At 59.0% G+C, this 27,779-nt stretch overlaps 1 protein-coding gene across 2 annotated transcripts in view; it reads right to left on the bottom strand.

The window, feature by feature from the left end:
- Positions 1-27,779, bottom strand: part of PEPD (peptidase D) — a 136,963-nt gene that overhangs the window by 6,888 nt on the left and 102,296 nt on the right. For both annotated transcript variants that reach the window (XM_030820236.1, XM_030820234.1), the window contains exons 10-12: positions 19,487-19,555; positions 17,585-17,662; positions 7,658-7,806 (exon numbers count right to left, since the gene is read on the bottom strand). In XM_030820236.1, coding sequence (XP_030676096.1) covers positions 7,658-7,806; positions 17,585-17,662; positions 19,487-19,555 — 296 coding nt within the window. The remainder of the gene's footprint in view (positions 1-7,657; positions 7,807-17,584; positions 17,663-19,486; positions 19,556-27,779) is intronic.

The raw sequence follows: 27,779 nt of genomic DNA, 5'->3' as shown, positions 1-27,779 counted from the left end.
GTCCCCTGGACGGATCTGCTCGTTTGCTTCTCATGTATCACTCCGAGGGTGGGAATCTCCCAAGGGCACCGCTGGGCCTGGCATAAAGTGAGTGCCCCTCAGGTCCCCCAACAGCCTGCAAAGTTGGCACGTGGGGCTGGGAGGCCTCCTGTGCATGGCTCGTGCACCAAGCCCAGCTCAACTGCTTCCTCTTGGACGCGCCCTTCTCTGGTCACCAAAGGGGAGCCCCGGGAAGTGCAGCCGGCTTTCCAACCAGGCTAACTTCAGCAGTGGGCTGCGTTCTTGGCCCAGCGTCCACAGAGGGCGGGAATCAGGTATAAATCATGCTCTGCGGTGGCCCTTCCCGGGGGCAGGCCCGGCGCCGCTCGGACGTGCCGGCCCGGGGGTCCCCTTGGCGCCGCTGGTCTTCTTTGCCTGTGCACCCTCGGGGAAGGCCTTGCACACAGCTCTCTTGGCCGGGAGCGGGGAGTTTCTGCCTGTGTGTGGTTAGGGTTGTGACAATGATTCAACCTCCAGCAACTTGGCCCCAGCGTCTGGCCCGGATGGTGGTTACGACACCCACCGCCTGGGCGGGGGCCCCTGGAGTGTGTGAGGGTCACTGTCCTTGCACTAGACTGGCAGGGTGGGCACCAACTTGAGGGCTCCCTTGCTGGCCTGGGCCCACTCTCAGGCTCCTCCCACCCCGGCAGCCTGGAGACACCGTCAAGCTCTCTAGTCCAGGCTGGAAGGCACCCCCGGCCCCTAGCCAGCCTATACCTAGATGCCACACTGGGAATCACACAGCAGAAGCTGGGCACCAGCTGCCCTGCGTGCCCCAACCTCCCCCCCGCCCAGCAAGCACCAAACCTCATCTGGCTTTCCTGAAGCACCCCTGCACCTGCCCCACCCCTCCCGGAGTCTGCCTGGCTCCCTCCTCCACTGCACATCCCTTGGATGCCTGGACCATCTCTTTAGAACGAAGGGGCAAACAGGGCCATTCCTGGCCCCGGACGAAGCCCAGGTTCTCAGCTTGGCCTGGTCTCCAGCCTCCCCTCACCCACTCCTGGGTGGGGCAGCTGGACCAAGGCCACGGGTCCCAAGAACTGGCCCTCCCCACCTGCTGGGGCCACCTCCTCCGAGCCCATTTTCCCAGATGTGCTCCCATTCCTCCTGTGGGCGTGTTGAGGCTCCTCCTCCAGGAAGCCCTCTCTGATTGCCCCTTCCTGTGCTTTGAGAGTTCACAGCACACACAGCACAGCTGGGCCTGGTTATGACCTCTGGGCCTTGCAAGGGTGGTGCCCGTACCCTGCTCTATGCCTGGCATGCAGCAGGTGCTTGGTAAACGCCTGGAACGAGAGGAGCCCCAGCCTCCCTCATGGCTCTCCTGCAGCCAGTGTTGTGCCCCATCCCCCGCTCCTCTGTGTACTCAGACCCTAGAACGGGCAGGGTGGCCTCTAGGTTAGTGTCCCATCATGCGCCTCATGAAATGGCGGGGCTCAGAGGAACAAGCCCCGCTGCTCCTGCCATCCAGGCCCCAGGTGTGGCCAGAGTAGCCCCTGGGTGGTCTTCTGGGTCCACTTGGTCTCCTCAGGCAGCACCCGCTCCTGCTGGGCCTAGGGCCCAGGCCAGCTCCTTGGAGCCTCAAAGCATCCATCACAGCCCCGAGGCCTCCTACCCGGAGTGCGACAACCCCAGAGGGCTCCCGGGCCTGACCAAGCTACAAAGGCAGCGTCCTCAGAGCTGCTTCCAGACAAAAAGCACACTTCATCTGTGCAACATGGCCCTCAGGGGATGGATGGGAGTGAGCCAGGTTCTAGGGGTGCAGGACAGCAGGCTCCGGCCGGGGTCCCAGGGCAGGCCCTGAGGGCTGGCTGAGCTGGCATGGGGCTGAGGACTTCCAGCTCACCCCACCCTGCACGGGACGTGGGTAGAACCCCGTCTGCTGCCAGAACCTCTGGGGACCCGCTCACCCTGCGTGACAGCAGGGTGCTGTGTTGGCCCAGGCTGCTCCTCGAGTCTCCTCCCCCACACCCTGGCAGAGTGCCCCGAGGAGTAAGAAGAGGCCAAGGAACTGGCTCACCATTGCGGCCGGCAGGAGGGGTGGACATGGTGCCCACACTGAAGACAGCCCTCCGCGTCCTGGCACCTGCCGCAGAGGGTACCTATGGCTGGGGTGGCACGTGGCCATCATGCCTGTCTGCCTCAGCCCTGCACTCCATGCTGTCTCGGAGGATGAGGACTGACCGGAAGTCTAGCTGCTGGGCTCCTGCCCCTGGTGCTGGCTGGGAGGGGAGCAAAGCTGGCAGAGGTGCCCCCTGACCACGGGGCCACAGGAGACACATGCCAGGTGGGCCGGGGCCGGTGCTGCTGGGTCCCTCTCCCGGCCACCTGGTCATCCCACGCCTCAGTGCTCCTCTCTCGCCCTGTCAGGCCTGTTTTGGAGGTGGGGACACTTCCTGTCACTTCTTTCCCCTCCTCTGACCTCACATTGGCAGCACCCCCTGTCCCTTACAAGTGGCCAGGACCCTGAGGGCAGGGACAGAGCCAGGAGTGGGGGACGAAACACAAAGGAGCTCACGAATCGTGGGCCACCACTGCTGTTCCAGGTTGATAGGAGCTGGGCCCCCAGTGACAGGGGCACAGGAGGCTCCTGGGTGAGCACAGGAAAGAGGAGAGAAAGGCGGGGAGGCCAGGGAGGGCGGGTGGGTGAGGAGGAGAGGGAGCTGGGTGGGGGCTAGGAGGCGAGGTTGCAGGAGGCTCTGGGGCTTGCAGGTGGAGGGCATGGGGCCCTCAGTGCTGGGGTCCTCTGGAGCTCCAGGGTGGCTGCAGGGACTGAGCCCGCGGGATGGGGACAGCCGTGCTGCTTCTAGGAACAGCCTTCCTGCTGTGGCTGTGCCAGTGCAGACCCTGGCTCAGGGCCACCCTGCCGGGCTCGCCCATCCGTCCCAGCAGCACCTCCCCATTCCCCTCACCATGCACGCAGGGGTCTGCATGGGGTGGGCAGCCTGCCCCAACACAGGAGCTGCGCTGAGCTTGGATCCCACCCAGCCTCCCATGCATGGCACTCCCCGAGGTCCTGCAGCTGCTGGGCCTGCGCTGCCACCCGCCTGTGGACTCCCAGCCGCCAGGGTAGGGTCCCCATCTGAGCGAGCGCGGCCTCCTTCCTCGCCGACTGTGAGTGACAGTGAGGAATGCTCCCCAACCGGCCCTAGGATCAGGGGCCAAGGCCTGCATTCCTCAACCCCCCAGGGTCCTGATCATTCTTTCCTGCCTCTCCTTGGGGCTTAGCTATGGGGTTTCCTGCTTTATTTACTCTCCCTGGAAGTTCACAGGATGCAGTCGGGCAGTCTCGGTGGGGTGTTTGTCTTGGCCCAGGAATTGAACCCACAAACCCAGGGTATTTCCGCTGGGACAAGGCAGGGGGCTGACCTGGCCACGGCCTCCTCGATGCTACGGGAGGCGACCTGCCCCATCCAGAGGGCAGCTCTGTGGGCCCAGGGCCTGCCCCACGGGCCTTCACTGTGTGTGATCCAGATGTAGTCCAACTCTGCCCTTGGGGGACACCAATGCCACACAGCTCAGTGCGGGTGGTAGGTGTGGGGGGTGCTGCTGGGGGTCTGCTCCATTCCCTTACACAGGGATCCTCCAGACCCCAGGCTGGGTCTGGGCAGCGAAGCCCAGTGGTGGGTAGGAGTGGGGCTGGGGGAGGACCTGCCTCCCATGGTCTGAGACGAGCCTAGCTGGGCTTGGCCTGTTGGCCCCAGACACCCCTGCCAGGCCTGAGGCCTGTGCCTGCCCCAAGAGTCAGCATGAACCAGGCAGCACCACAGGATGGGAGACCCAGCTCAGGCCTTTCGCAGTGCCACGTGGGGCCTGGGGACTTGCCCCCAGGCCTGGCCACTTTCTGGACAGAATTGGGGCTGCTGAGTTGGGCCAGTGAGCTGGCCAGGATGCCAGCTGTGGAGATGCCACTCAGGTCCTGCCCAGGCCGCAGCAGGGCTGGGCCATCCCCGGTCTCAGCACAGGAGACTGAGGGGTAAGACAATGGCTTTCCCACCAAACACCCACTAGGCCTTGGCCCCCCGTGCTGCGTCAATCTGCCACCCTGCTCCCCGTGGCCTGGTGCTGCCTCTGGCTCCCTGATGGGCCCGGCACTACCTGCTGACCATGCTGAACTCCTCAGCCTGATGCTTGGGTGTACAGGGTTGCTGGGTTCAGTGGGCCCCCGCCCCTCACAGGCCGCAGAGCTCTGCTTCGCTGCTGGGAGCTTCAGCCCCTTGCAGCCTGGGCTCTGACTTCCTGGACATCTGGATTTCACAACTGCCCGTGGATGTCTGACACTACCACTTGATGTGATGGTGACACAGTTCACAATGACACAGCCCACCTTGGCACAGCTACAGAGTGGGAGGCCAGCCCCGTACGTGGAGGATATCTGAGAGACTCTGGCCCACCTGAGAGGCTGTGCCTGGCAGAGGGCTCTCCGTGGAGGGTAGAGGAGCTGTGCTCACAGATATCAGGTGAATACACCGCAGGCCACGCTCACCTGCCAAATCCTCCTGCTGGATCTGAAACACTGATCATTCATTTGAATGACTAGTGGTATTTAAAACTAAGCAAGAAATTCTCATCCCCAGAGTGAAGGAAGGAGGAGGAGTGGTGCCCCTTGGGCGACTGCTTCGTGGAGGCTGGATTGGATTTGACAGCTAACCGGGGATGCTTCCTATGGCTGAAGAGTCAGAAAGAATAAGAAGGGACGCAGCGAGCACTGGGCCCCATCCCTTCCTGCACCTCCTTTGTGGTTTTCACAGGTGCACGGGAATTCACGCTCTCACTCCCTCTTCCTTTTACCCACAAGGGCCCGCTGGCCATACCCTCTGGCGCTCTTCTGTCCTCGCCCACCCATCTGCCTGGAGACACCTGTATATTCATACTCAGGGGGGCAGCTCCTTTTTGTTTGTTTTTTTGAGACAGGGTCTCACTCCATCACCCAGGCTGCAGTGCAGTGGTGTGATCTTGGCTCACTACAACCTCCGCCTCCCAGGTTCAAACGATTCGATTCTCGTGCCTCAGCCTCCCGAGTAGCTGGGATTACAGGCGTGAGCCATCACGCCCAGCTAATTTGTGTAATTTTAGTAGAGACAGGGTTTCTCCATGTTGCCCATGCTGGTCTTCCAACTCCTGACCTCAAGTGATCCGCCCGCCTCCCAAGTGCTGGGATTATAAGTGTGAGCCACAGCCTGCTGCTTTTTAAGCAAAGCAATTCCACACAAAATGCTGTTTTCCTCGGTAGCCACTAAACCAGGTGAGTCCGATCAGCGCTGTCACCCCATCACGGACTTATTGCCTTTTGGATTTTCTGTCTTGTCTTCCTTTTCGGGCACATCTGGGGTCCCCCTGCTTGCACTCATGCGTTTGACAAGCTCTCTTCCTGTTGGATGCATGAGGGTGTGGGGCTGGGGCCTGGCACTGCCCCCAGCGTCCCTCCGCGGTTCCTCAGCCTCTGGTGGGGGCTCTGGAGGCTGGACTGGGCACCATCTGCAAAGGCCTGCCCACAGTCTGCCTCATCTGAAAGTGACGGTGGCTGAGGGCCCCTCTGAAGCAGCACTTGGGCCAGCGATCGAGGCTGCAACTCATCCCAGCAACGGGCTGTGGGGCCACAGGGACTGTTTAGTCGATTGCCGAGCCATCGAGTTCTGAGGCCACATTCTGGAGGCTCCAGATCTTTCTTTCCTTTTTTCCTTGAACACTGAGGGCACACTGGGCAGCTGCCAGCTCTCTGTGGGTCCTTAACAGAGGGCACTCCGTGTCTAACCAGATGCCACGGTCCAGAGCTGGCCGGGCCCGCCCTCGAGTGGACTCTGCCTTGGGAGAGCAGGGGTCTATCCTTGGCCTGTTTGGGGCTTAAGTAAGGTACCTGGCCAGCAGGCAGCAGAGCTGGGGCTGGGCTCGGGGCACTGTGGGTCTAGGGCCTGCATCCTGGACTCTGAAGCCTTGCTCTACTGGGCTATCCCCTCTGCCCGCGGTAAGCCCACCTGGCTCCTGGAGGACGCCTGAGCTCCCCTACACAGGGGGCTGCCTTGGGCCTGCCTGTCTCTCTGGAGGTCTGTATAGCTGTGGGTGGGAGGCAGTGGGTGAGGGTGGGGGCAAGCTGGGGGGCTGGACTATGACCTGGGCTTGGCCAACACGAGGTGATCTCTGACCTCCACCCAGATGGAGGGACTCCAGGCTGCAGAAGGTGGCTGGAGCCTGTGTGCTGAGGGCGGGCCCTGGCCAGACGATCCAGCTGTGAGTGCAGGGCCACTGTCCTGTGCTGCTGCAGCCCTGGCCCCAGCCCAGACCTGATTTTCCACCTCTGTGAATTTGTGGCGGCACCAAATGACCGAATTGGCTGGAGACTGTTCTGTTGCTTATAACCAAAGATGCAGAACCCGGGTGCCTTGGGGGACCAGCTGTGCCTGGGCCGGTGTGGGCAGGGAAAGCCCCTCTGCACTGCAGGCTGGAGCCTGGCAGCTGCCGAACAGATCTCAGTCAGAGTCGTGGGAGCCATGTGTCTGTAGAGGGCCAGGCCTAGGGGGTGGCCGGCACATGGTGATCCCATAGGAACCTGCCCAGGCTCTGGTGAATCCAAGAATTACAGCAGGGGTGCTGTGTTGAAGCCCTGGAAGGCTTGAAGCAAGAACATGACAAGACCACATCCCTCAATTCTCTCCTCTGGGCAAAGGTGACAAGCCAGGACCTCCCATCACTGCTGGGAAACGGTTTCTATTGTTGCAGGGCAGAGAGCTGGGGTTTGATCCTGTGGGTGCTGGACTCCACCCCTGCCAGGGCTATGGAGGACCCAGGGGTCACTCGGCAGGAGCCTGGCTGAGCGGGATGGGGACAGCAGGAGGTGCCCAGGGGGAACTCCTGAAAGCTGGCCTTGTTGGGAGGATGCTGGCTCCCCTCCAGGGGACCTCCTCTGCCCTCCCTGCCAGACATCAACGGCATGCAGTGGGAGGTCAAGAGGCACCAGTGGGGCTTGTGCAGGCTGCCTGGGGTTGGGAGGGGTGGGGGCAGGACAGGTTGGCCTACGCTGGCCGCTGGGAGACAGAAACACCAGGCCCATCCTGGCCTCAACATGGCCATCACGGTGGTGACTGTGACCCCTGCAGGGCACTGCCACAGGCCAGGCGGCCTTGCAGGTACTTTGCACAGCTTAACTTAGTCTCCATGAGTCGCTGCTTCCCCATTTACAGATGTGGAAACGGCCACCCAGAGGAGGGCTTTCCATCCAAGGTCACAGAGCGCTGAGCGGGACGTGAACCTGCTCTGACCTCATGCCAGTGTCCAGAGTGGGTTGAGCCCTCCCTGGAGTAGACACCGCTTAAAGACAAAGCAGGAGACAGGCTGGTGTGCTGGCAGCCAGTGGAGATGCGCAGGTGGAGGCCACCAGATCGGGGGGCCTTGGCCTGAGCCCCCCAATTCCTGGTTCTGTCTGTCCCTGCCTGGTGGTCAGCCTTGTTTCCTAGGAGTGACCCTGGAGACCTGATGCCACTGGAATCTCAGGGACTAAGCATCCGGAGTGTGGACAGATTCAAGTCACGCAATGCAGGCCCGGTTCCTGCAGGCACCTGCCACACAGCAGCGCCCCCAACGCCACATCAGGTGCGCCTCCCCCCACTGCCCCGCTGCTCACCTGGCTTCATGGCACCCATGACGGCGCGGGAGCTCCGCAGCACCGCCTCGTAGATGGCCTTCTGGTCTGCAGTGAACTTGCCATTGGCAGGAAAGGAGCAGGTGATGTCGGAAGCGAAGCAGTAATACTCACCGCCCATGTCGAACAGGCTGCAGAGATAGGAGGGCAGGGCAGGTGGGTACTGGGGTACCACCACCCCTCTTACCCTTACTGCTCCCCACCTGTCCTGGATTCGAGGGCAGCTGGCCCGGGTCCTGGATGCAGCTCCCCCTCACAATGAGACTGGTGTGGGGAACTGCCACCTGGTGTCTCCCACGGGTGCGTGGGCAGCAAAGAAACCCGCGAAGCCATCCTGGAAGACCTGTGTCTTCCAGGGAAAAAGGGGCTCAGGGCTCAGCCCAGGCAGGGAAGGCTGAGGGGAGTGGGGCTGTCCTATGCAGATGACCCCTGCCCCTGTGGCCTGGCCTCCAAGAGCTCAGCTGTGGAGAATTGCTTGGAGAACTAAGGAGAGGCAGAGATGCCCCAGGACCCCGCCCGCTGCGTGGCCTCCACCCGGCACCCCAACAGGCCCTCCCAGGTCTCCCTGCACCCAGCACAGAACACAGGCTGAAGCCTTGCTTGTGGGAAGCAGAGGAGGAGGGGGCTGGGCAGGGGCCCCGGATGGGATGCATGGCCTAGAACTCGGGGCCTGAATCACACCACCTGCTTCTTCCGGGACCCAGAGCATCTGGGCAGACACTCAGTCGGCGGCTAGGGCCTCTGGCTCTGCTGCAGCTCTGGGGCCCCCTAGCTGGAGGGGTGTGCCCGACACTACCCCCTGCCCACGGGGGTGGGACGGACATACTGTGCCAGGGTCCAAGGGGAGGGCAGGGAGAAAGTGCCAGATAGCCTCATGTCCAGCAAGGCTTTCCCAGGGCCTGCTGGCCACGTGCCCCCGAAGCTAGGTGGGCCCCCTCACCGGGTCCACCTGCACCCTGGCACCCTCTGGTGGCAGGCGGAGACCAGCAGGACGCAGGCAGGGGTGTGAAGAATGGGGCAGAGGTGCCAGCTGTCCAGGACGGGAGGGGCCTGGGGGCCAGCAGAGAGGCAGGACGGCATGGGACAGTGTGGGACAGATGACAGGAGGCCTGCTGAGGCAGGAGGACGGTGGCTGGGGCTGCCCTCTGGATGCCCCGTGGGAGGGACCCTTGGCACAGCAGGGCCCGGAAGGAGTAAGGCCTGTCCTTGCTGTGCAAAGGACCTCAGGGCCCTCTCTGGGCAACGGCGGAGAAGCAGCCTCCCGCTCATCCTGTGGTGTGGAAGGGACAGGATACGGGAAGGGCTGCTGGATCCAAACCTGGCTCTCAGGACTCCCCGGAAGCAGCCCAGGTGGACAAGGCTGGGCCTGGCTGAGGGAGTGGAGGGGCACAGGTGGTGCCCCTTTCCATCCCATCCCACCTAGGCACCTCGGGAGGCTGCAGGCAGCAGACACAGAGCGGAACCCTTGGGTCCACCAGCCCCTTCACAGGTCATGGCCAAGTCACGACACTGATGGTGATGACCCTGGCTAGGGGAGGCTGGTCCAGCCCTAGGACCGGAGCCCACCACGTCTGCAGGGTCCAGAACTAGAACCAGGAGGGCTGAGGAAGTGCAGCTGCCCCTCTTTGGCTCCACCCTGGGCTTCCCATGGGGTCCATCTGTAGCTGGGTGAGTCCTGAAAAGTCTGAGGCCAGGGGCACAGCCGCGGTTTCCGTCACGAGGGCCTCTCACCCAAACCCCAGCTCTCACGGTAAACACAGCCACTCCACAAACATTCCAGAAGCTGCCTGTGCGCCTGCCTGTGGGGGGTCCTGTCCCATGGGAGGGAGCCAGGGGGTGGAGGACCCTGGCCCCACGTGGAGCAGGGCCATGTGGCTGGACAGGCAGCGTCAGCCGCCCCATGGAGGCAGATTTCTAAAGGAAAAACTTGAATGCACGGCCAGGACGCTTTGCTGAAATCCAAAGTCCCCAGCCGGGCACTTTTTAATCTCCTGTTTTTTCTGATTGCAAAACACCATAAGCAGTGTCAACAGGGCAGAAAGGTCCAGATAACACCTCAGGTGACTCTCAGGGTTGGGGGAGGGGCCCCGCCTGCACGACAGGGAGCTTCAGCGTGGGTCAAAGTCACAGGATCTCTGGATGCAGTGGGCTGCTTGGGCCAACAACTGCCTGGAAGTTTACTCCTGCACAGGGCCTAGGCTTCCCCACAGCTGGCCAGGAGGGCGGGGCACATGGAAGCTCTAAACTGACGGGAAACTGAGGCTCAGATCACGGGTCCAGGAAAGCCCTGAGTCAGGAGGGTAAACAACTCGAAGCCCAGCAATGGGTTCTTCGGTCCTGACGGCAGCGCTCAGCCTTCAGGGCCTCAGTTTTTCCATCTGTAAAATGGGACCCCCCCACTGCTGTAGCTCTGGGAAGTGGAGCCGTATGGACCACGGCCCAGTTTTGCCTGGGGACAGCTAAGCATTTTCATTTAGGTTCCCCAGAGTCGACCAAGAAAAATGGTTTGTGGTTTGTTGGTTTTAGAACATGCAAGAATAGCCTGGGCAGAGAGGACAGGGCCAGGAGTATGGAGGACATGGATTCCTAGGAGGTGCCAAATCAGAAGGTGACCCTGCAACAGCAGCTGGGGCAGAAAGTCCTACCAGACTGTGCTGATACAAAAGAAAAAGCAGAAACTGAACTATTGTTTAAAAAACAACAACAACAACAACCAGGAAGCCCACAAGAATACCCCGAACAATGGAATCATCTAGGAGTATAAAAACAAGACTGTTCTCCAGTGCAGACCAGACTCGGATCCCAGTTCCCCAAACTCTCGCCAGCAAAGCAGAAAGACCACGGGATGGTGGGTGCCTGGATATCATCCACCAGCCTGACTTTATCTTCCAGCTTGTAGGAGACTGTAACTGCATTTCTTGTTTGAAAATGATCCACTTTCTGGAGAGGGAAGTATACACCCAGCCAGCCAGCTCCATCCCGCCCAGCGAGGCTTGGGTACGGAGCTGAAGTCTATTTTCGTGCTCCTCTCAGTTCCCTATCTTTTTCTGCGTTAAAAAAAAAAAAAAAAAAAAAAAAAATCCCCCTAGAGTTTCTGCACACATAAGTTATTCAGATGCAAGCTTTTCTGGAATCCAGGGACGAAAGCCATGGCTTTGATAAATCATCTCCCTCCCACTCCTCTGCGTCCACTTCATCCATCCTCTGAATGCAAACCGACAACAGAGAATTCGGTCATACATTGGCTCAATCAACAACAGGGAACGCAGGATCCCTCCTTCCTGGCTGTCTGGGGACCCTACCATCTTTGGCCGAGTGAGTCTGTGATAATACAAGACATCTGGGAGACAGGACGCATCTCCAAGCAACGTGCTGGGGTCTCACTCCCCACGTGTTCTGAGGGCTCTGTTTCTGGCTCCTTCTGGGTAGCTTTGGGCCCGGGCTACCTGCCACCATTGGCCCACCCAGACCCTCCCTGGGCCCCACGGCAGGGACCTGCCAGCCCAGAGGCAGAAGGCCTCCAAGATGGGTCGGCCAGTGACAGAAGGCTTGGGAACAGTTTTCTGGGGGAAATGCTGCAATGTTTATATGACAGCCACTTTGGACTTGGTTTGCAGTTTCATTTGAATCTCCTGAGTAGTGGCACGGCTCTTAGCTGTTCAATCCAACAGTTTACACGCGCTCATATTCGGGGCTGCAGGAGCACTGCAGACTCCGATGTGCAGCTGCCCTGGTCGGTGTCCCAGGCCAGGCTGGGGGATTGCTGAGCAGCAGGAAGCCCTTGCTTCTCCTCAGTGTGAGACAGAAAGGGAGGCGTACGGGTCACTCTTCCCTTCGTGTGCCGCAGTGGGCGGCCCCTGCAGACACGGTGGCGAGCTGTGGTCTCCAGGGTGCACGGGCCGGCTGCCTGCTCCCAGCCAGGCCTTACAGATGGAGTGCCAAGCTCCAAGCGTGGCCAGCAGGGGCAAAGGCCACCACTCGGAGTCTTTGAGGCTCCCCATGCCATGGCCTAACCCACCAAGGGGACCTCTCTCCAGTGCCTTCCTGGGCATCTCTGCTCCCTTCCCATGTGATGGCCACTCCTCCAGGGCCTCGGCAGACAGGAAAGCTGCCCATGACGCCAGCCCATGACAGCGGCAGCTTCTGGTTCCCAGAGCCAGCAATCCCTGGTGCACGCGGTGGGTGATGGGAGCAGCTGCGTGCTGTGGGCCTCCTGGGTGTCTGGAGGGAACTGGCATTGCCATTTTATGCATGACATGGACAGAGGCATGGCACCAGTGAGGTCCCCGGGTCCCAGAAGAGCACTGTGGGGTGCCTCGTCCAGAGGTGGGTGAGACACAAGGGCAGCTGCCAGGAAAGCACAGTGGGGTGAGGCCCGGGCGTCAGGGCAGTGGCCTTGGCAGGCGGGAGAGAGAGTCACACGCGCAGCACATGCTGCATTTTGCTTTTTTTGGTGACCAGTGTCTCATGATGTCTGGGAGCACCCAGGATGTCTGGACAAGTGCTGTTCAAACTGTGGGTCATGACGTCAGCTGAGGAGGGTGCAGCCACGAAGCACAAACAAGAGACAAACCGAAAACGCGTGGGCAGGTGTCTGCTCATAACCAGGCCTGTCCATGTGTATGAGGACGGGTGAGAATGGAGAGCACGCTCCTAACGGGGATGGGATGGGATGGCCACACCTGTGGGTCTGGACCCTCCTGAGGGCATTCTGTGGTCCCAAGAGCATGTCTTTAAGACCGCAGAGTGCTCAGGGCAGGGCTGGCTGGCTGGTGACAACAAGTCTCCCTCGGAGGAAACAGCAAGGTGGTGGGGGAGAGCTGGGCTGGGCCAGGCAGCAGAGAGCAGGCCTGGGGGCAACGCTCTACCCTGGAGCTCACCAAGGCATCGGGCCCCAGGTGGAGCGGGGCGAGGGGGTCCCCAGGAGCTTGCCACCTGTGGGGGCCGCAGCGCGATGGTGGCAGACAGACTCAGGCTGAGTAGACGGCAGGAGTGAGTAGGCTCGCCACATTCCAGGCTGCAGGGCCCATGTGAGGCCAAGGTGGCTGCTGAGGTCCTGGGTGAGCGGGCACCCCACAGCCTGCAGGGGCAAGGGCTCGCCATTATCTAGGCAGGGAAGGAGGGGAAGGGGGCACTGGTGGCTGCTGAGTGTGAGGGCTGGGACAGGTCTCTCCGCCTAGCCAGGCTGGCCACCCACCCCCCATGCCCAGGAGCAACACAAAGACCAGGCCCAGCAGGGGAGAGGCCTGGCCCATCGTCCTGAAACAACACTGCCCTCTTCTGGCCAGTGCTGGAAGGACCGGCTCGCTGCCCACCAGCTGCATCCTGACTGGGACAACCAAGGCCTGGGGCATCCTGGGACACGTGCTCTAGAAACTCTGCAAGGGGCCACAGTAGATTAAGGCCCCCCCCTCCAACCCCCACCACATGATCAGGAAGTGAGGGAGGCGGGAGGAGTGTCCCAGCTGCTTTCCCAACCAGAGCCCTCCACCTCTGCCCTGTGGGGTGAGCCTCTCTGGGACCTGGGGCAGCCTCAGGCCCGGAGTGCTGCAAGGGGTGGGCCCTCTCTGGGCGCACTGCTTCCCAGAATCATAGACCATGCACCCCCTGCCCTAGCTGTGAAGCTTGCTGGCCTGCAGTGGCTCTGGTGCCCACAGCCCAGGCTGTTTGTGGAAGGACGGGGCAGCACATGGGGGCTCAGAAGATGACCAGGAGGAGCAGGGGGATGAGTCCTGGCCACCTGTGTGCTCACACAAACCTGCTCGGGGCTGGAGTGAGTGGGGAGGGGTCTTCTGGGGCCTCCCACTTAGGAATGGCCTCCAGTGATCTGATCCGTGTGAACATGTTGAAAGTGTTAATTAGCAAGTGTGCTGCGCTTTTGTAACCCTGCCCTTGAAGGTCTGCCCGGGGGGGTTTAAAAAGGAAAACAAAAAAGCAGCGAATGGCCCCTCTGGTACAGTGACTTGGAGATGGGGTTCATGGCAAACCCCAGGATCACAGCGGGAAAAGACTCTGAGAACAACAGCAAAACCCCCAGAGGCTTGGCGGCTACAGGCCCCACATGGGGCCGCTTGGCTCTGAACCAGGCTGAGGGTGTATGCAGCCACCACAAAGTCCCGCCCCTCACCCCTGCGTGCATGCGAGTGGGTGGGGCGGGATCACGCCCAGAGAAGCGGGAAGGGGCTCGGGGGCGGCTGGCTGGGGGTGAGGGACGGCCCTCAGGATGTCTGTCTCAGTCCTTGGCTGACAAGCCTGACCTGAAGCAGAAACCAGGGTGTCTGGTTCACAGGCCCTCTCAGGCCATGACTGTGGCCAACAGTGGACTCAGCCTAGCTCCAGGGAAGCTGCTGGAAGGGTAAAGACGGAGGAGTAGGAGGGGGGCCTAGCCAGCCCCAAACCCCGCTTGGTGTACACATCATGGAGGACACTTTTGGGCTGAAGACACAGAACAGGGCAACCACGGGACGGGAGCTGTCTGAAAATAAACCAGGCCTGGCCGGAGCTCTGCCTGTGGCTCGCACCTCCAGCCTGTGCTGCAGAACCAGCTGCTGGAAGTGGGCATCGGGGCCTGGCCTGCCCAGCTCGGTGAGGACACCGGGGCTGCTGCTCTTGCCCGAAGAGGGCCTACGCTGTGCCAGGTGGCCACTGCAAGAGAGGGAGGCAGGGGCTTGCCCTGTGATCACTGCCACGCAGCACGGCCTCGGTCAGTTCCCTGTGTGTGTATCCATGTGTGTGCGTGTTGGGGGAGTGCTCGTATCTGGGACTGTGGACAGAGGGATGGAAAAGGCTGGCCTCCTCTTAGTACCCCCACCCTTCTCCAGTACAGCTGTATAATCTGGGTGCCGTGGACCAGCTCTGATTCCCCACAAAATCCCATTCCTAGAAGCTAAAATATCTCTGGGTGTCTTCCCCCAGTCAAAGGACTAAAACCCAGAACAGGCCACTGCAGCAGGCGCACTGCTCTGGGAGGCGCTCAGCTTCGGGGGAATTCTACGCTGGGCTCATGCTTTAGTTTCATACCTTAGGATGAAGTATCGTGGCTTTTATGTTGGGATAACAGACTGATTTATTATTTACCGAACGCAGTAGGCGCTCAGCAGATCAATTTCAATACAACAATGGATTATAAATGCCTCCAGCAATCTGGCAGTAGCAGTAATCAACAAAACATGTTGTTCTAAATGCTGCATAATAAATTGACTACAATAAACTCATAATTATTCTACTGGCTACATTTCAAAGTTAGCACTAGAAAAATCAAATCACCAATTTGGACTTGGCATTAACATCCTCGGATCACTCCTGCCTCTACAGCTGCAGCCGGGAGATGCAGGTGCCATGTGCTGTCCCAGAGGGCCGAGGCCACAGCATCTGGGATTATCCCAGGACCCTCTCCAGGGCAGATAAAGAGGGTCATAAAGGAGCAGCCACTTCTTCTGGGGTGTGCTGAGCCCACGGAGGAGAAAAGCATGGCCACGTGGCTCTGGCACAGGGCTCTCCAGCCACCCAGAAATGCCCCCTGGACTGTGGGGACCCACTGATGTGCCCTCTGCCCTGAGACTGGGTTCCCATGTCCTGTCCTCCAGGCCCAGGCAGAATGGGCTACAGGGTTAAAGAGCTTTAGAAAAGGTTTCAGGGCTGGGCACCGTGGCTCACATCTGTAATCCCAGCACTTTCGGGAGGCCGAGGCAAGAGGATCACTTAAGCCCAGGAATTCCAGACCAGCCTGGGCAACATGGTGAGACCCTGTCTTTTTAATATTAAAAATAAAAAAATTGGCTGGGCATGGTGGCTTGTACCTGTAGTCTCAGCTACTCGGGAGGCTGAGGTGGGAGGATCTCTTAAGCCCAGGAGTTTGAGGCTGCAGTGAGCTATGATTGTGCCATTGCACTCTACCCTGGGAGACAGGGCAAGACTGTCTCTTAAAAAGTTTCAGGAGGCCAGGTGGTGTCTGGAGCCACTGGTGGGTCCATGGTGTGGGGGCAGGGCTGCCACCCTCTCCTGCTCTAGTCCCCGGTCGAGCCAAGTCTGAGTTTGCCAATTCCTTCCCTAAGTGCCTCTGGCCTCACACCTGGGCCTGGTGCCCTCCTTGTGTCAGAGTTCCTTGGCCCACACATGGGGTGAGGTGCCTACATCGCAGGATCAGGGTAAGGAGTGGGTGAGAAAATCCACAGAGATCCAGAGGAAGGGCCCGGTCACCTTCTGGCCCCAGGCATGTAGGAGGAGAGCTGAGCTCTGCTCTGAGCCTCCCAGCCCCGAGCATGGTGGCTACCCAGTGGGGAGTGGGGACTGGCCCACCATTTGTGGGGCTCACTGTGGTGGCAGAGTGAACCAGGATCCGTGGAGCCAGTGCTGTCGGGTAGGCCAGGGAGTCCACTGAGGCCCAGCGCGCAGTGGGCGGCAGTTCCACTGGCCTGCCTCCGCTTGCACCCTCAACCTGCCGCGTTCCTAACACAGCCCTACTGCGGCGGCATGTGCTGGCCCCACCCAAGGTCTGAGCTGGGCTCCTGCTAGCATGGCTCAAGCTGGAACAGCTCATCAGCTATGGACCTGGGTGAGTGGGGAGCCCGGGCAGTGTCAGCGGGCCATGTGCCCAGGGGCAGGGAGGGCCCCGAGACTGAGTGTGTTCCTGCAAATACTCGGCCTTGATGGCTCAACGCTCTCCGGGCAGCTGGTCGTCTGGCCATAGGTCTGGGCATGTGGGTTCCTGTCCTTCAGTGGGCATGGCTGGGGACTCTGGGGGGTGGGCTCCCACCACTACCTGCTGTAGGGTGAGGCGGGGTCCAGGCCGGTAAGCAGCCATCACGGTAATTCCCGCTGGAGGAGCTGGCACATTGGGGTGGCTCCTCGATGGGGAGGTGGAGGCAGCCCAGCCGGGCGCCACGCAGGCCTGAGAACATGCCACGCTGCCGTGGGGCAGAGGGCTCTGCGGGAGGCTTGTTCAAGTGCATCTGCCATAGAAGAAAGGGCACCAAAGAACCGGGAAGGACAAGGCACCTCCTCTGCTAGTCAGTGACCACAGTGAAATGTCTGGAGGCCAAGACAGGGCCTGCGTAGCTGTGGCTGAGCCCCAGGGCCCCAGCACTGGGGTAGCTCTCAGGAGCTCTGCACTGCATGGGCTGGCCCTGGCTGACATCTGACGTGCAGGGCACAGGCAAAGAACGCGGAGGGACTGAGCAGGGGCCAGGCTGCAGGTACTCACACACCCCTTCCCCGCCCCAGGGCAGCGGCCCAGCTGCTCTGCCCTGCACACCGAGGGGCTGTGGGTAGGACTGCAAGTCCTCCAGTGAGAGAAGAGCCTACCTGAGGGGCGGAGGCTGCAGAGCCTGCCCACATCTCCTTGTCATGGCTTCTATGAAGAGCTGTGAGCACAGCAAGTCGTGCTCAGGAAAGCCCTGCACGCAGCCACAGGTCAGCACTGCTGACTTGCTGAACGCAGGGCCGCATGGGCCACGGGCTCCTGCAGCAGGAGGATGGCAGGTTTCAGAGCATGGGAGGCTCCCTGGGGTCTTCCCAACTCCAGACCAAGGGGCCTGCCCTCCTGGCACCAAGACATAAAGATGTGAGCATGGTGCCCCCTGAACGGAGAGGACAGCCTAGGTAGAGGCTGGGGATGGTTCAGGCCCCCTCAGAGAGCCCACAATCCCATGGCCCACAGGAAACCATTGGGGGCCCCTCTCCTGTGCCCTCTCTCTCAGTGCTCCCTGGGGGGTACAGGCTTTTGGCCCTGGAGAAGGCACCACGCAGGCCGATGTCCTTGGCAGAGAAGTCTGGGCCAAGAAGCCCAGGGACTTGCTGTGGTCAGCCCTCTCAGGACAGGGACCCAGAGGCTTCTGGTCCATCTTGAAGTTGAGTCCAACCTTGGCCTGGCTGTTCACACACAGAGCCAAGGACGCTGGCCCTACTTACCACATGTCCCCATTCTGGATCGTTCGGTCGTTGGGAGCTCCGGCGTGTCCGTAGTGCAGCACGGCTGAGTTCTCACCACTGCAAAGAGCCGGGGGAGGGTGAATCAAAGCTCATTCTTCTGCAGCAGGCTCTGGAGGAGGGGGTGGATGCCCGATCCCCTGCCCATGAGCAGCACGGTCCCCACCTCCAGCAGAGGCCCAGGCGTGGCTGGACCAGGTCCACAGCCAGAGGTGAGGCCGGGGGACACGATGGCCCTGTCACCCCACAGCCACATGGCTGGCAACCAGCCTCAGTCTGTGGCAGAGCCTCCCAGCTGAAAGCGTGGTTAGGCGGCTGCCCTCTGGGCTGGGATGTGGGCACCATGGGGAGCACACGTAAAGCTTAGCAATGGGCCGGGTGCGGTGGCTCATGCCTGTCATGCCAGCACTTTGGGAGGCCAAGACGGGCGGATCACTTGAGCCCACAAGTTCGAGACCAGCCTGGGCAACATGGTGAAACCCCACATCTACAGAAAATGCAAAAAAATTAGCCGGGTTAGGTGGCTCACAGCTGTAATCCCAGTTACTCAGGAGGCTGAGCTAGGAGGATCACCCGAGCCTGGGAAGTGGAGGCTGCAGTGGGCTATGATCATGCCACTACACTCCAGCCGGGCAAAAGAGGGAGACCCTGTCTTTAAACTAAAAAAAGAGCAAAAAAGGGGAACAGCAGTTCCTGGGCCTGGAGAAGGGCCCTACGGAACCCCTCCTTTCCTGGTGGCCAAAGGGAAGAGGGCCTCTATGGAAAGGGCCCCGGCTGTCTTGGAGCTGCCCTGGTGTCCTGACCGGGCTGGAGAGACAGGAAACCAAGAGGATCCTCGCTCCTCTGCCAGAAAAGGCTTCCCTAATGAGCGATGCCTTTAAGAAAAAAAGGACTTTTAAGTCTGTCCAAAGCAGGGGGAGAAACCCCCACCTGGGTGTAATATTTATGGCCCTGCTCAGGAGTCCCGGGAATCATAAAAGTACAAATAATGATTTTCTCTCCATCCACCAGAGAAGAACATTTCCAAGGACTGAGATTTCACATGTATTATTCATGTGCCGGGGACGTGCGCATTGGCAGAGCTGCCTGGCTCCATCCTGGCCGGGCAGGGGCCAGACCCGAGGGGCAGAGAGCAGGGAGACTGGCTGGGAGAGCCTGGGAGACGAGGGGGCCACGCCCACAGCCAGGACGCATGTGGGGGCAGACACAACCCAAGGGACACACGCCGCTGTGCATGGCCCACACAGCATGGCAATGATCCCATATCACAGTCATTTCTACCATGTGTGTGCCTCTAAGCACACCCAGCCATGTGTTGATGGCACACACCCAAGCACACACACCCACACAGAGCCCTGCCCTCGCCACCATGTGCTATGAGCAGGCATACCAACAGTGACACGCACACCCACATACAGCAGCACTGGTCCCCACGCAGCCACACCCACACATAGACACACCGCCACCACTTTCTGCACTGACCCTTCCACACTCCATCCCTGCTGCACACAGAAGCTGCCCAGCCTGAGCTCACAGCCCAGTCCCCACATGCTCTGTGTGTGCCCATGTGGACGAGTGGCCTTCCTGTGCTTAGCTGCTGTGCTGACCAGCTGGGGACAGGAGGGAGGGGACGCCAAGCAGCCCCTCTGCAGTGGGCAGGCCATGCTGCCTCCTTCACCCAGTGCCAGGTCCTGCAGGCAGAGGCCACCTCAGTTCCTGGAGTCTTGGGAATGAGGAGTGACTTCCAAGCTTGGGCCAGGCGCTGGTGTGGGTGTGTAAGTGAGCAAGTGTGGCTGAGCTGGGGGATGGTGGAGCCCCCCACTCACTAACTGCCCTACCTCCTCCCACTGGTCACCCCCAGGGGAGCCAGGGTGCCCCGCTTACCTGCCGCAGATGCAGGTGTAGGAGCTGTGGCGCATGCCACCCCGGGAGTAGCAGTAGTGCTCGAAGAGGCTGCAGGGGCAGAGATGCATCAGGGTTGGGTCACCAGAGCAGGCACACCCCACTCCACGAGCCCCATGAACCCCAAGGGAAGGCCCTCGGCCCATGTCCTCCCCTGCTGTGGCCCCAAAATGGTCCAAGCTCTCAGTTTGAGTCTGTGAGGCTTACAGCCTGGGGGTCAGTCACAGGCTGCAGAATCTCAGAGGCCAGTGTGGAGTGACGGAGAAGCTGGGGGCCCAGCAGGGGGCAGCCACCTGCCAGAGGAGCTTGCCAGCCTCCACTGACTGCCATGGCAAGTGGCTTCCCAGGCACATCAGGAGAGATGGGACTCCTGGGGCCCGGGCCCTGGGGGAAGCTGGGCTGGGGCAGAGGCCACACATTTCTGCAGAGCTGGAGGAAGTGATTCCCTGTGACTCTGTGCCCAGTGGCCACCACCCACCCTGCCAGGAGGGGCTGGATGTACAGCCTGCGCTCACCCAGGGAGAGGGCACAGGAGCTGTGGGTGGAAGGGGCAAGGGACAGGCCTCCTACAGGTGGGGCAGGGCAGGGTGGTCTCCAGGGATGTGGGAGAGGCAAGGCCTGGGGCACACATCCTGTTTCTCCCTCCTTGGAACGAGCCGCCTGCTGGCTGGGCCCTCTCCACAAGCTCCCACCCTGAGCAGGTGGGGCCACAGCCAAGTCTGGAGAGAAAGACAAGCCCTGGCCCCAGGCTGAGCCCAGAGCCAGCACTGGGGAGGCCTCTAGGATGGCGGATGGTAGCACAATCGCTGCACGGGTCTTTGAGCTCCAAGGGACTGAGCCATTCTGCCCTGGTCTTCCTCTACTGAACCCTTATGGTGAGGGGTGTGGTGGTGGGGAGCTGCCCTCACCCCTTCCCTGAGGCCTCGGCCGTAGCTTTCCTGCCGGACCACAGCTGGTCCACCTGCCACCAGGTGAGACAGGCCCAGGTGGTCCCCACCCGCCCACCGCCGACCAGGGCAGTCGTTGCGGCCGCCCAAGGGCACGCCACATGGCGATCCTGCCCTGCATGTTCCAGGCCTGCCTTAAGAACGTCCGTACGGGGGAGTTTCATCTTCTAGGCACTGTCAACACAAATTATGTATAATTGTCATGATTGGATATTAAGCAGTTGTTATGCAGGAACGGCTGTGGTAGATTCAATCAGCTTTCAGACTTGCCTTCCAAACCTCACAGGATAATTGGGTATCTGCAAGTGAAATATTTCTTGAAAATAAAGGATTTCAGGAACTGCCAGAGAGGCAAGGAAGCCATGCGCTCCGCTCCTCAGCCGCCCCCGTATTCGTGGTGCAAGCGCTCAGGAGGCGGCTTCCACCTCACTCCTGGGAGTCTCAGCGCTGAGTTTCGCCACAGTCCAGGCACGTTCCTACCAAGGCAGGCAAGGCCAGTGCCCCACGTGGCAAGCCCTGTGCGCCAGGCCAGACAGGCGGCCTCAGAAGCCACTTCACACCTCTGTGGCGCCCTCCCAGAAAGTCCGAGAAGAGGCCTGACCCATGCCGTGGAACAAGGGTGCTCCCTTGGCTTTGGGAGATGTGATCCTGCACCGACAGAAGTGAACCTCAGAGGCCACATGGTCATTCTCGACATGATGGGGACAGCGGGCCTCTGTGGGACAAGTGACCTGCAGACAACCACGGGCTGCACTGGGACTGGCCGGCTTTGGAAAAGACAGGCAGAGGGACAGAGATGCCATCCACATGTGCAGAGGAACTCACATATTCTACAAGAAAGGAGCGGCAGGCTGGGCGCAGTGGCTCACATTTGTCATCTCAGCACTTTGGGAGGCCAAGGTTGGAGGACTGCATGAGGCCAGGAGTTTAAGACCAGCCTGGGCAACACAGCGAGACCCCATCTCTTAAAAAATCAATCAATCAATACAATAAAAAAAATTGGAAAGGGGAGGCGGTGAGGAAACTTGACTCTCTCGCCTGCAGCAAGCTTCCCCCTGCATAACCCACTCAGTGGAGACAACTGTCTTTGAATGCCTTTGCTGCTTTTTAAGAAAAAAATAGTACTTTCAAGAAGGCACAGCTCACAGAAGCATCAAACTAAAGAAACGCTGACCCAGTTTTCACCTGCAAAGTGCAGCCCGACACTGGTCACCTTTGCCGGCCACGCTGACAACTCCACACACTATTCCATAGGAAGGAGTTGGAAAGAGGAGGAGCACCATGTGCTGGATATTCACGCCAGCCTAAAAGTGTCTGAAATGCTTCACAGTGGACTTCAGTCTTGAATTTTGTTTTAAATGACCTTTTCTGACGCAACTTGAGGACACACTGGTGCTTTGGTGGCAATAACAGGTGGGCAAAACGAGCCCACGTTTTCTGTAGACTTTGGGCTTGGGGTGTGGACGCACAAGGGCACCCAAGTTCTGGGCAGATGTGGCAGCACAGGGGGCCTGTGGATACGTGTGAGCCCAGCGCGGCACAGTTCTGATCTTCAAGCGGTGAGCACTGAGGGGTGGACGCTCCAAACTGGGGCCCATGCTTGATGTGGAAGCAACGTGCGGCCCCGCACAGCTGGGCCAGAGCTCGACGAGTGGTGCTGGGATGACCAGGAGCAAGTGTGGGCTATGAGTACAGGCTGACAGCCTGTCCCATGGATGACCGACATGCCATGGCAGTGGCAGCATCACAACTCCTCCAAGTGCGAGGCAGGAGGGGTCCAGCCAACTCATCCCTAGAGCAGGCTAGCTACTACCCACCCAAAATAATTAACACCTGGAACAGGCTCTCCAGCAGAGGGCAGCAGACAGCAAGACAGGGAAGAGTGTCACCGCCCCCGCCCCCCGCGACCATCTCCACAGGCTCCTTCCATAAATTTATGACTCACATCGTGCAGCCCTGGACCAGCTGGGTCTAACAGCCCCTGCTCCCTCCTGCTCACCTGGAAGGCAGATGGGGTGGTGCACACACCCCAGCCAGGCTCAAGCCCAGTGCACACCTCCTCCCCAGCTGCAGGGAGGGGCTTCCTGATTGGCTGAGAGGAGGCCGTGGTCTGCCTAAGTCCCAGCCAACGACATTGTTTTTCCTTATGTGGCCATTCCTCTAACACCCTCACCTATAAATTTCTCTCAGGCAAGACTCGGGTAGAAGAGGCTTGTATCCAGGCATAAGTGAGAGCCCTTAAGCAACCTGGGGGAATCTGCATGAGTGGTGAATAACGAGGTGGATGGAGTTACTGCAGTGTCAGGGGGGGCAGGCACATTTGTCAGTGCCAGGAGAAGACAAATGGGGCAGGAGCAGCAAGTTCCCAGACCCAGATCTGCAGGAATGGGGTCCCCAGAGACCGCATCGCTGGGCCTCCTGCTGGGACCCACAAATCCAGCCCGTGGAGCGCTCCCGGGCACACGGCCCAGCCCCTGCCCTCAGAAGTTTATCACCTAACATGAAGACGAGCCACAGTCCTATAAAAATGCTGCAGGTGCCCAGACAGCGGTGGAAGGGCTGCCTGGCAGCAAGTGTCGGCCAAGCTATGTGCCTCGAGCATGGGTGGGGTGGCGCCGAAGAGGTTAGTGAGGCAGTGTAAGGGGTGGCCCTGGCCACATCATTCCCTTTACCTGGCTGGGCCTCAGTGGATCTGAGGTACTCAAGAGGTGGAGATGGGAGGCTGGGCCGGGAACAGAAGCTTGGGAGCAAAAATGGGCAGAGCTGGTGGAGCCCCCTCAGCTGGGCGGAGGGCTTAGGAAAGCAGGTAGTCAGGACATGGGGTTACAAACCTGAGGTGGGGAGAGTGTTCCGCACCCCGGTCCCTGTGCTGGGCTCCCTGCTCTGGGCCCCACATACCCAGCCTTCTGGGACTCAACACCAATCTCAAGGGCAAATCTTGGCTCTGCCGCTGGCCAGCTGAATGGCCTCTCCATGCCTCAGTTTCCTCATCTGTAAAATGAGGATGATAGTGGTGCCTCCCTCCCAGGGCTGCTATGCCAGTCAAATGATTTAACATACATGGAGTATACAGAATGGTGCCTGGCACCCAAGGAGCTCTGTGTACAGTGACCTAGCCATCGCCATCACTGTTCAGAGGCCTGGAGGGAGGCTGGAGAATGGGGATCCCTCCTCAGCAGCAGGAGAGGAGGTCGTGGGCATGCTGTGCCAGGCTTTGAGAAACAGCCTCTTGACTATTCCTTTAAAACCAAACAGAATCTGCAGAGGTCCACGGCCTGGACACCCACTCCCGCACCCTCTAGGCAGCCAAGTTCTCTACAGAAGTCCTTCCTGGGCCCACACACTCCCAGCATCTCCAGGATGTTCACCAGCAAAAACGCGGAGGTGTGTCCTCTGCACCAGCTACCGGGACACGTGCGCACAGACAGGCTTCTGGCTGGACAGAGGGCGCCTGTGCCCACCATCCCTTCACGGCTGCCCCTCACCCTCACAGAGCTGACCCAGGGTCCCCGCCTTCCCAGGGTGCACCCAGGACTGGGGCATGTAAGAGGAAGAGAGCCACAGAGAGTGAGAAGTACCTCATGATGTTTGGGGCCAAGCAGTTTTGCTGTGTATAGTCGTCTCAGCACTAAGTTGCTTATAATTCACATTTATTTTAAGTAATTGCTGCGATATTTTCTGGGTACACATGACCATAATTGTGTAATTAACGTGATACACCACTTACTAAGGGAAAATCCTTTTCAGAGTAAGGGCCATGCAGTCCTGCAGGGGATGCCCTGAGACACCTCAGGCTGAGCAGAGGGTCCCTTATGGTCCCCAAAGTGGGAGTAGCCACTATGGAGGACTTGGAGCCAAAACCGGATGTTTCTACCAGTGGAGCCCCGGCATAGCTCCTTATGCATGGAACCAGAAGCACGTGCTACATTCTTCTTGAATTCCCATGGAATTCAAGCTTCTCCAAGCTTTTCTTCTGGGGTGACCAGTGGGTCATCAGAAGGCACAGACGAAGGCGCCCAAGCCCTACCCTTCGAATCGCCGCCTGGGTGGTACCAGCGACCTATCCAAGGCTCTGCCCCAACTCCCAGGCAGGTCCTGGCTCTTTTAGCACTGTTTCCCGTGGGTCTTCCAAAGAGCAGGTACTGGGACATGGCAGTGAACTGGGGGGCTGCTGCGTGCCTCCCCTTCCCCAGGCCCCAGCGTGAGGACAAACAGAGAGAAAGCTAGGAATGAGCACCCGCTGAGGCTCCGAGTGCCTGAAATGAGCAAGAGGCATTCACGTGACATGTCACCAAGAAAGGACTGACCCGAAGCCTCGGACTAAAGCTGGAAATGCATGATTAATAAAACTGGTTCTAGCGGAGAGCTGGTCAGCATCACTGTGTAGCTGGCACCAACATGGCAGCGTCAGACACAGGCCGTCTGTAGCAGATGCAGTGCTCGGCTTCAGCAGCTTGCTCTGCTGCCCGGAGCTCCTCACTCCCTCTTCTCGCCGCTCCTACCCCAGTCCTGGCCCACAGACAGAGACTGTTTGACCTGGGGCAACACCTTCCCACCAGGGCTTTCAGAAGGCCAGCCAGCATGGTCACAGGGTATATGGGGCCAGGCTTCTTGGGCATGCATGGACCATCTCCATGTGGGCAAGCAGATAAAGTCACACTCCTGGAGCCCACTGCCGCCCAGATCACTCTCCCTGACTCCTCAGCTCCTGCCAGGGGGCCGCACAAGGCACTGTACTGTGGGGATGGGTGGGCAGACTGATTCAATCCAGGCCCTGCTGCCCACTCAGTCTGAGGCTTGAGGCAGGTTGTGTAGCTGCTCCAGTAAGAGAAACTGAACAGCCAACAGCAGCATTTAGCACGACAACAACCCTTTGGGGGCTGAGGGATTTTCCCACTGCACAGAGGAGGATGCTGCAGTCAGAACAATGACAGGTTGGGGTCAAATCCGTGTTCGGGCTTGGAGTCCACGCAGGGTCTCCGACTGCAAAGCTTATGGTCTTGACCCAGATGCCTCTGAAGCCTCAGGTCTGTCAGTAGGTGGGGGCTGGAACAGTGCTGACTTCGGAGCTTGCTGTGAAGGCTGAAGAAGATGCAGGGAAAAGCTTCAACTCCATAAACACTGTCAGTGGGTGATGCCATGGCTAACGCCTTCCGGGGCCCTGACCTCGCATCCATGCACGAGGCCCGAACTGAGCAGAAAAGGGTCTGCAAGGACAACTGGCCCACCAAGTCCTGGGCGAAGGAGCCCCAGGCCAGCTGGTGGAAAGCAGGAGCTGGGGTCTGAGAGAGGCATGGGATGCTGAGGCCCCTCCCAGAAGGGGGGATCCACCAATCACAGGCAAGGGCAGCGGCCAAGACGGCAGCGGTCACAGCAGGAGGAAGAGACACAACAGACAGGAGCAGCTCACCCTCTCTCTGAGAGCTGCCTTATCAAGGCACAAGATAATTAGCATTTTAATTGGATAATTGGGAATTCTAAATTGCCTATCTTGTATTAAGCATAACTGAGGACACAACATGACATTCAATTAACAAATCTTCCCCTTTATTTTCAACGTGCTTGATTAGGTTGAGTTTCTGAGTTCCCTGGATCAGTTACTGGGTAAAACATTCTATCTCCTTCTCTGTCCCCAAAGCCCTGGCTCGTCAGACTGTAATATACTTATGTTTTATATGTACATGGAGAAGTCTTAGAAATTCTCTGCACAAACAAAAAAAGTCACTGGTCGTGTTAACACCCAGAGGTCTTCTCTATCCAATATTTTGTTGAACATCCTTCCAGGCATTTTTTTTTAAATGTATAAACACAGATTAATATTTAATAATTATTTTAAAAATAATAGCTGTGGCCAGGCGTGGTGGCTCACGCCTGTAATCCCAACACTTTGGGAGGCTGAGGTGGGTGAATCACCTGAGGTCAGGAGTTCGAGACCAGCCTAGCCAACATGGTAAAACCCCATCTCTACTAAAAATACAAAAATTAGCCAGGCATGGTGGCGGGTGCCTGTAATCCCAGCTACTCAGGGGGCTGAGACAGGAGAATTGCTTGAACCTGGGAGGTGGAGGTTGTAGTGAGCCGAGATCGCACCACTGCACTCCAGCCTGGCCGACAAAGCCAGACTCTGTCTCTAAATAAATAAATAAATAAAAATGATTAGCTGTAATTAAAAAAAAAAAAAAACTTACCTTTTTACGGAAGTGGGACGTACATACAGAAAAGAACCCAAATCCTACAGACACAGCACAATGGCCTGGCACAACTTGCGCACGCCTGCGTGCCTGGCCCCCTCCTGGTCAGTCTCTCTTCCCCAGGGGTAGCCTGACTCCTATCACCATAGATTAGTTTGCCTATTTTTTAACTTCATGTAAATGGAGTCAAACAATATGGTCTCTGGTGTTGGCTGCTTCCGCTGCCACAATGTTTGTGGACCCGTCTAGGTGGGCAGCAGTCCCTGGTTGGTTGTCACTGCTGGCCGGTGTTCTGCTGCAGGGGTGGGCCCCCGTGTGTTTCTCCATTCTTCTGTGGGTGAGCGTTTGGATTGTTTCCAGATCATAGCTATTATGGGTAATACAGCCATGAATGTTCTTGTACAGTCTTTTGGGGCCCATGCATGCATCTCTGGTTGAGCAAACAGCCAGGAGTGGAAATGCTGTGTCACAGGGTTTTTGGGGGGTCAGCTTTAGTAGACAAAGCCCAACAAGTTTTCTGAATAGTCACATCTTCGTGGTCATTGTCCTGAAACTTCCTCCCCTCCATACCTGTGAATGGGGCCCAAACTGGGCTGAAACAAGTCTGCAAGGACAAACATCCTAGCCCAGTCCAGCGCAGGGTCTGGGCTGACCCACTGAAGGTTCTTGTTAAAGCAAAGAACATTTTCCTTATCAACAGATACATGTATGTACTTTTTATTTTTGTTTTTATTTTTATTTTTAGAGAAAGGGTTTCACTCTGTCACTCAGGCTGGAGTGAAGTGGTGCAATCATAGCTCACTGCAGGCTCAAAGTCCTGGGCTCAAGTGATTCTCCCCCTTCAGTTTCCTGAGTAGCTGGGACTACAGACATGCACCACCATGCCCAGCTAATTTTTTCACATGTTTTGTGGAGATGGGGGTCTCGCTATGTTGCCCAGGCTGGTCTGGAACTCCTGGGCTCAAGCGATCCTCCCACCTTGGCCTCCCAAAGGTCTGGTATTACAGGTGTGAGCCACTGTGCCTGGCCTATTTTTATATTTAATACTGTCACTATGTCCAGAATCTGACCACTTCTCCCCACCACCACTGCTCCCTCCCTGGTGCAGGCCATGGTTCTCTCCCCCCTGGGAGATGG

The sequence above is a fragment of the Nomascus leucogenys genome, chromosome 10 (assembly GCF_006542625.1).
Source record: "Nomascus leucogenys isolate Asia chromosome 10, Asia_NLE_v1, whole genome shotgun sequence".
Taxonomy (NCBI): Eukaryota; Metazoa; Chordata; class Mammalia; order Primates; family Hylobatidae; genus Nomascus; species Nomascus leucogenys.
Note: the sequence above shows the minus strand (reverse complement) of the source record. Positions and strands in the feature narration are given on the sequence as shown.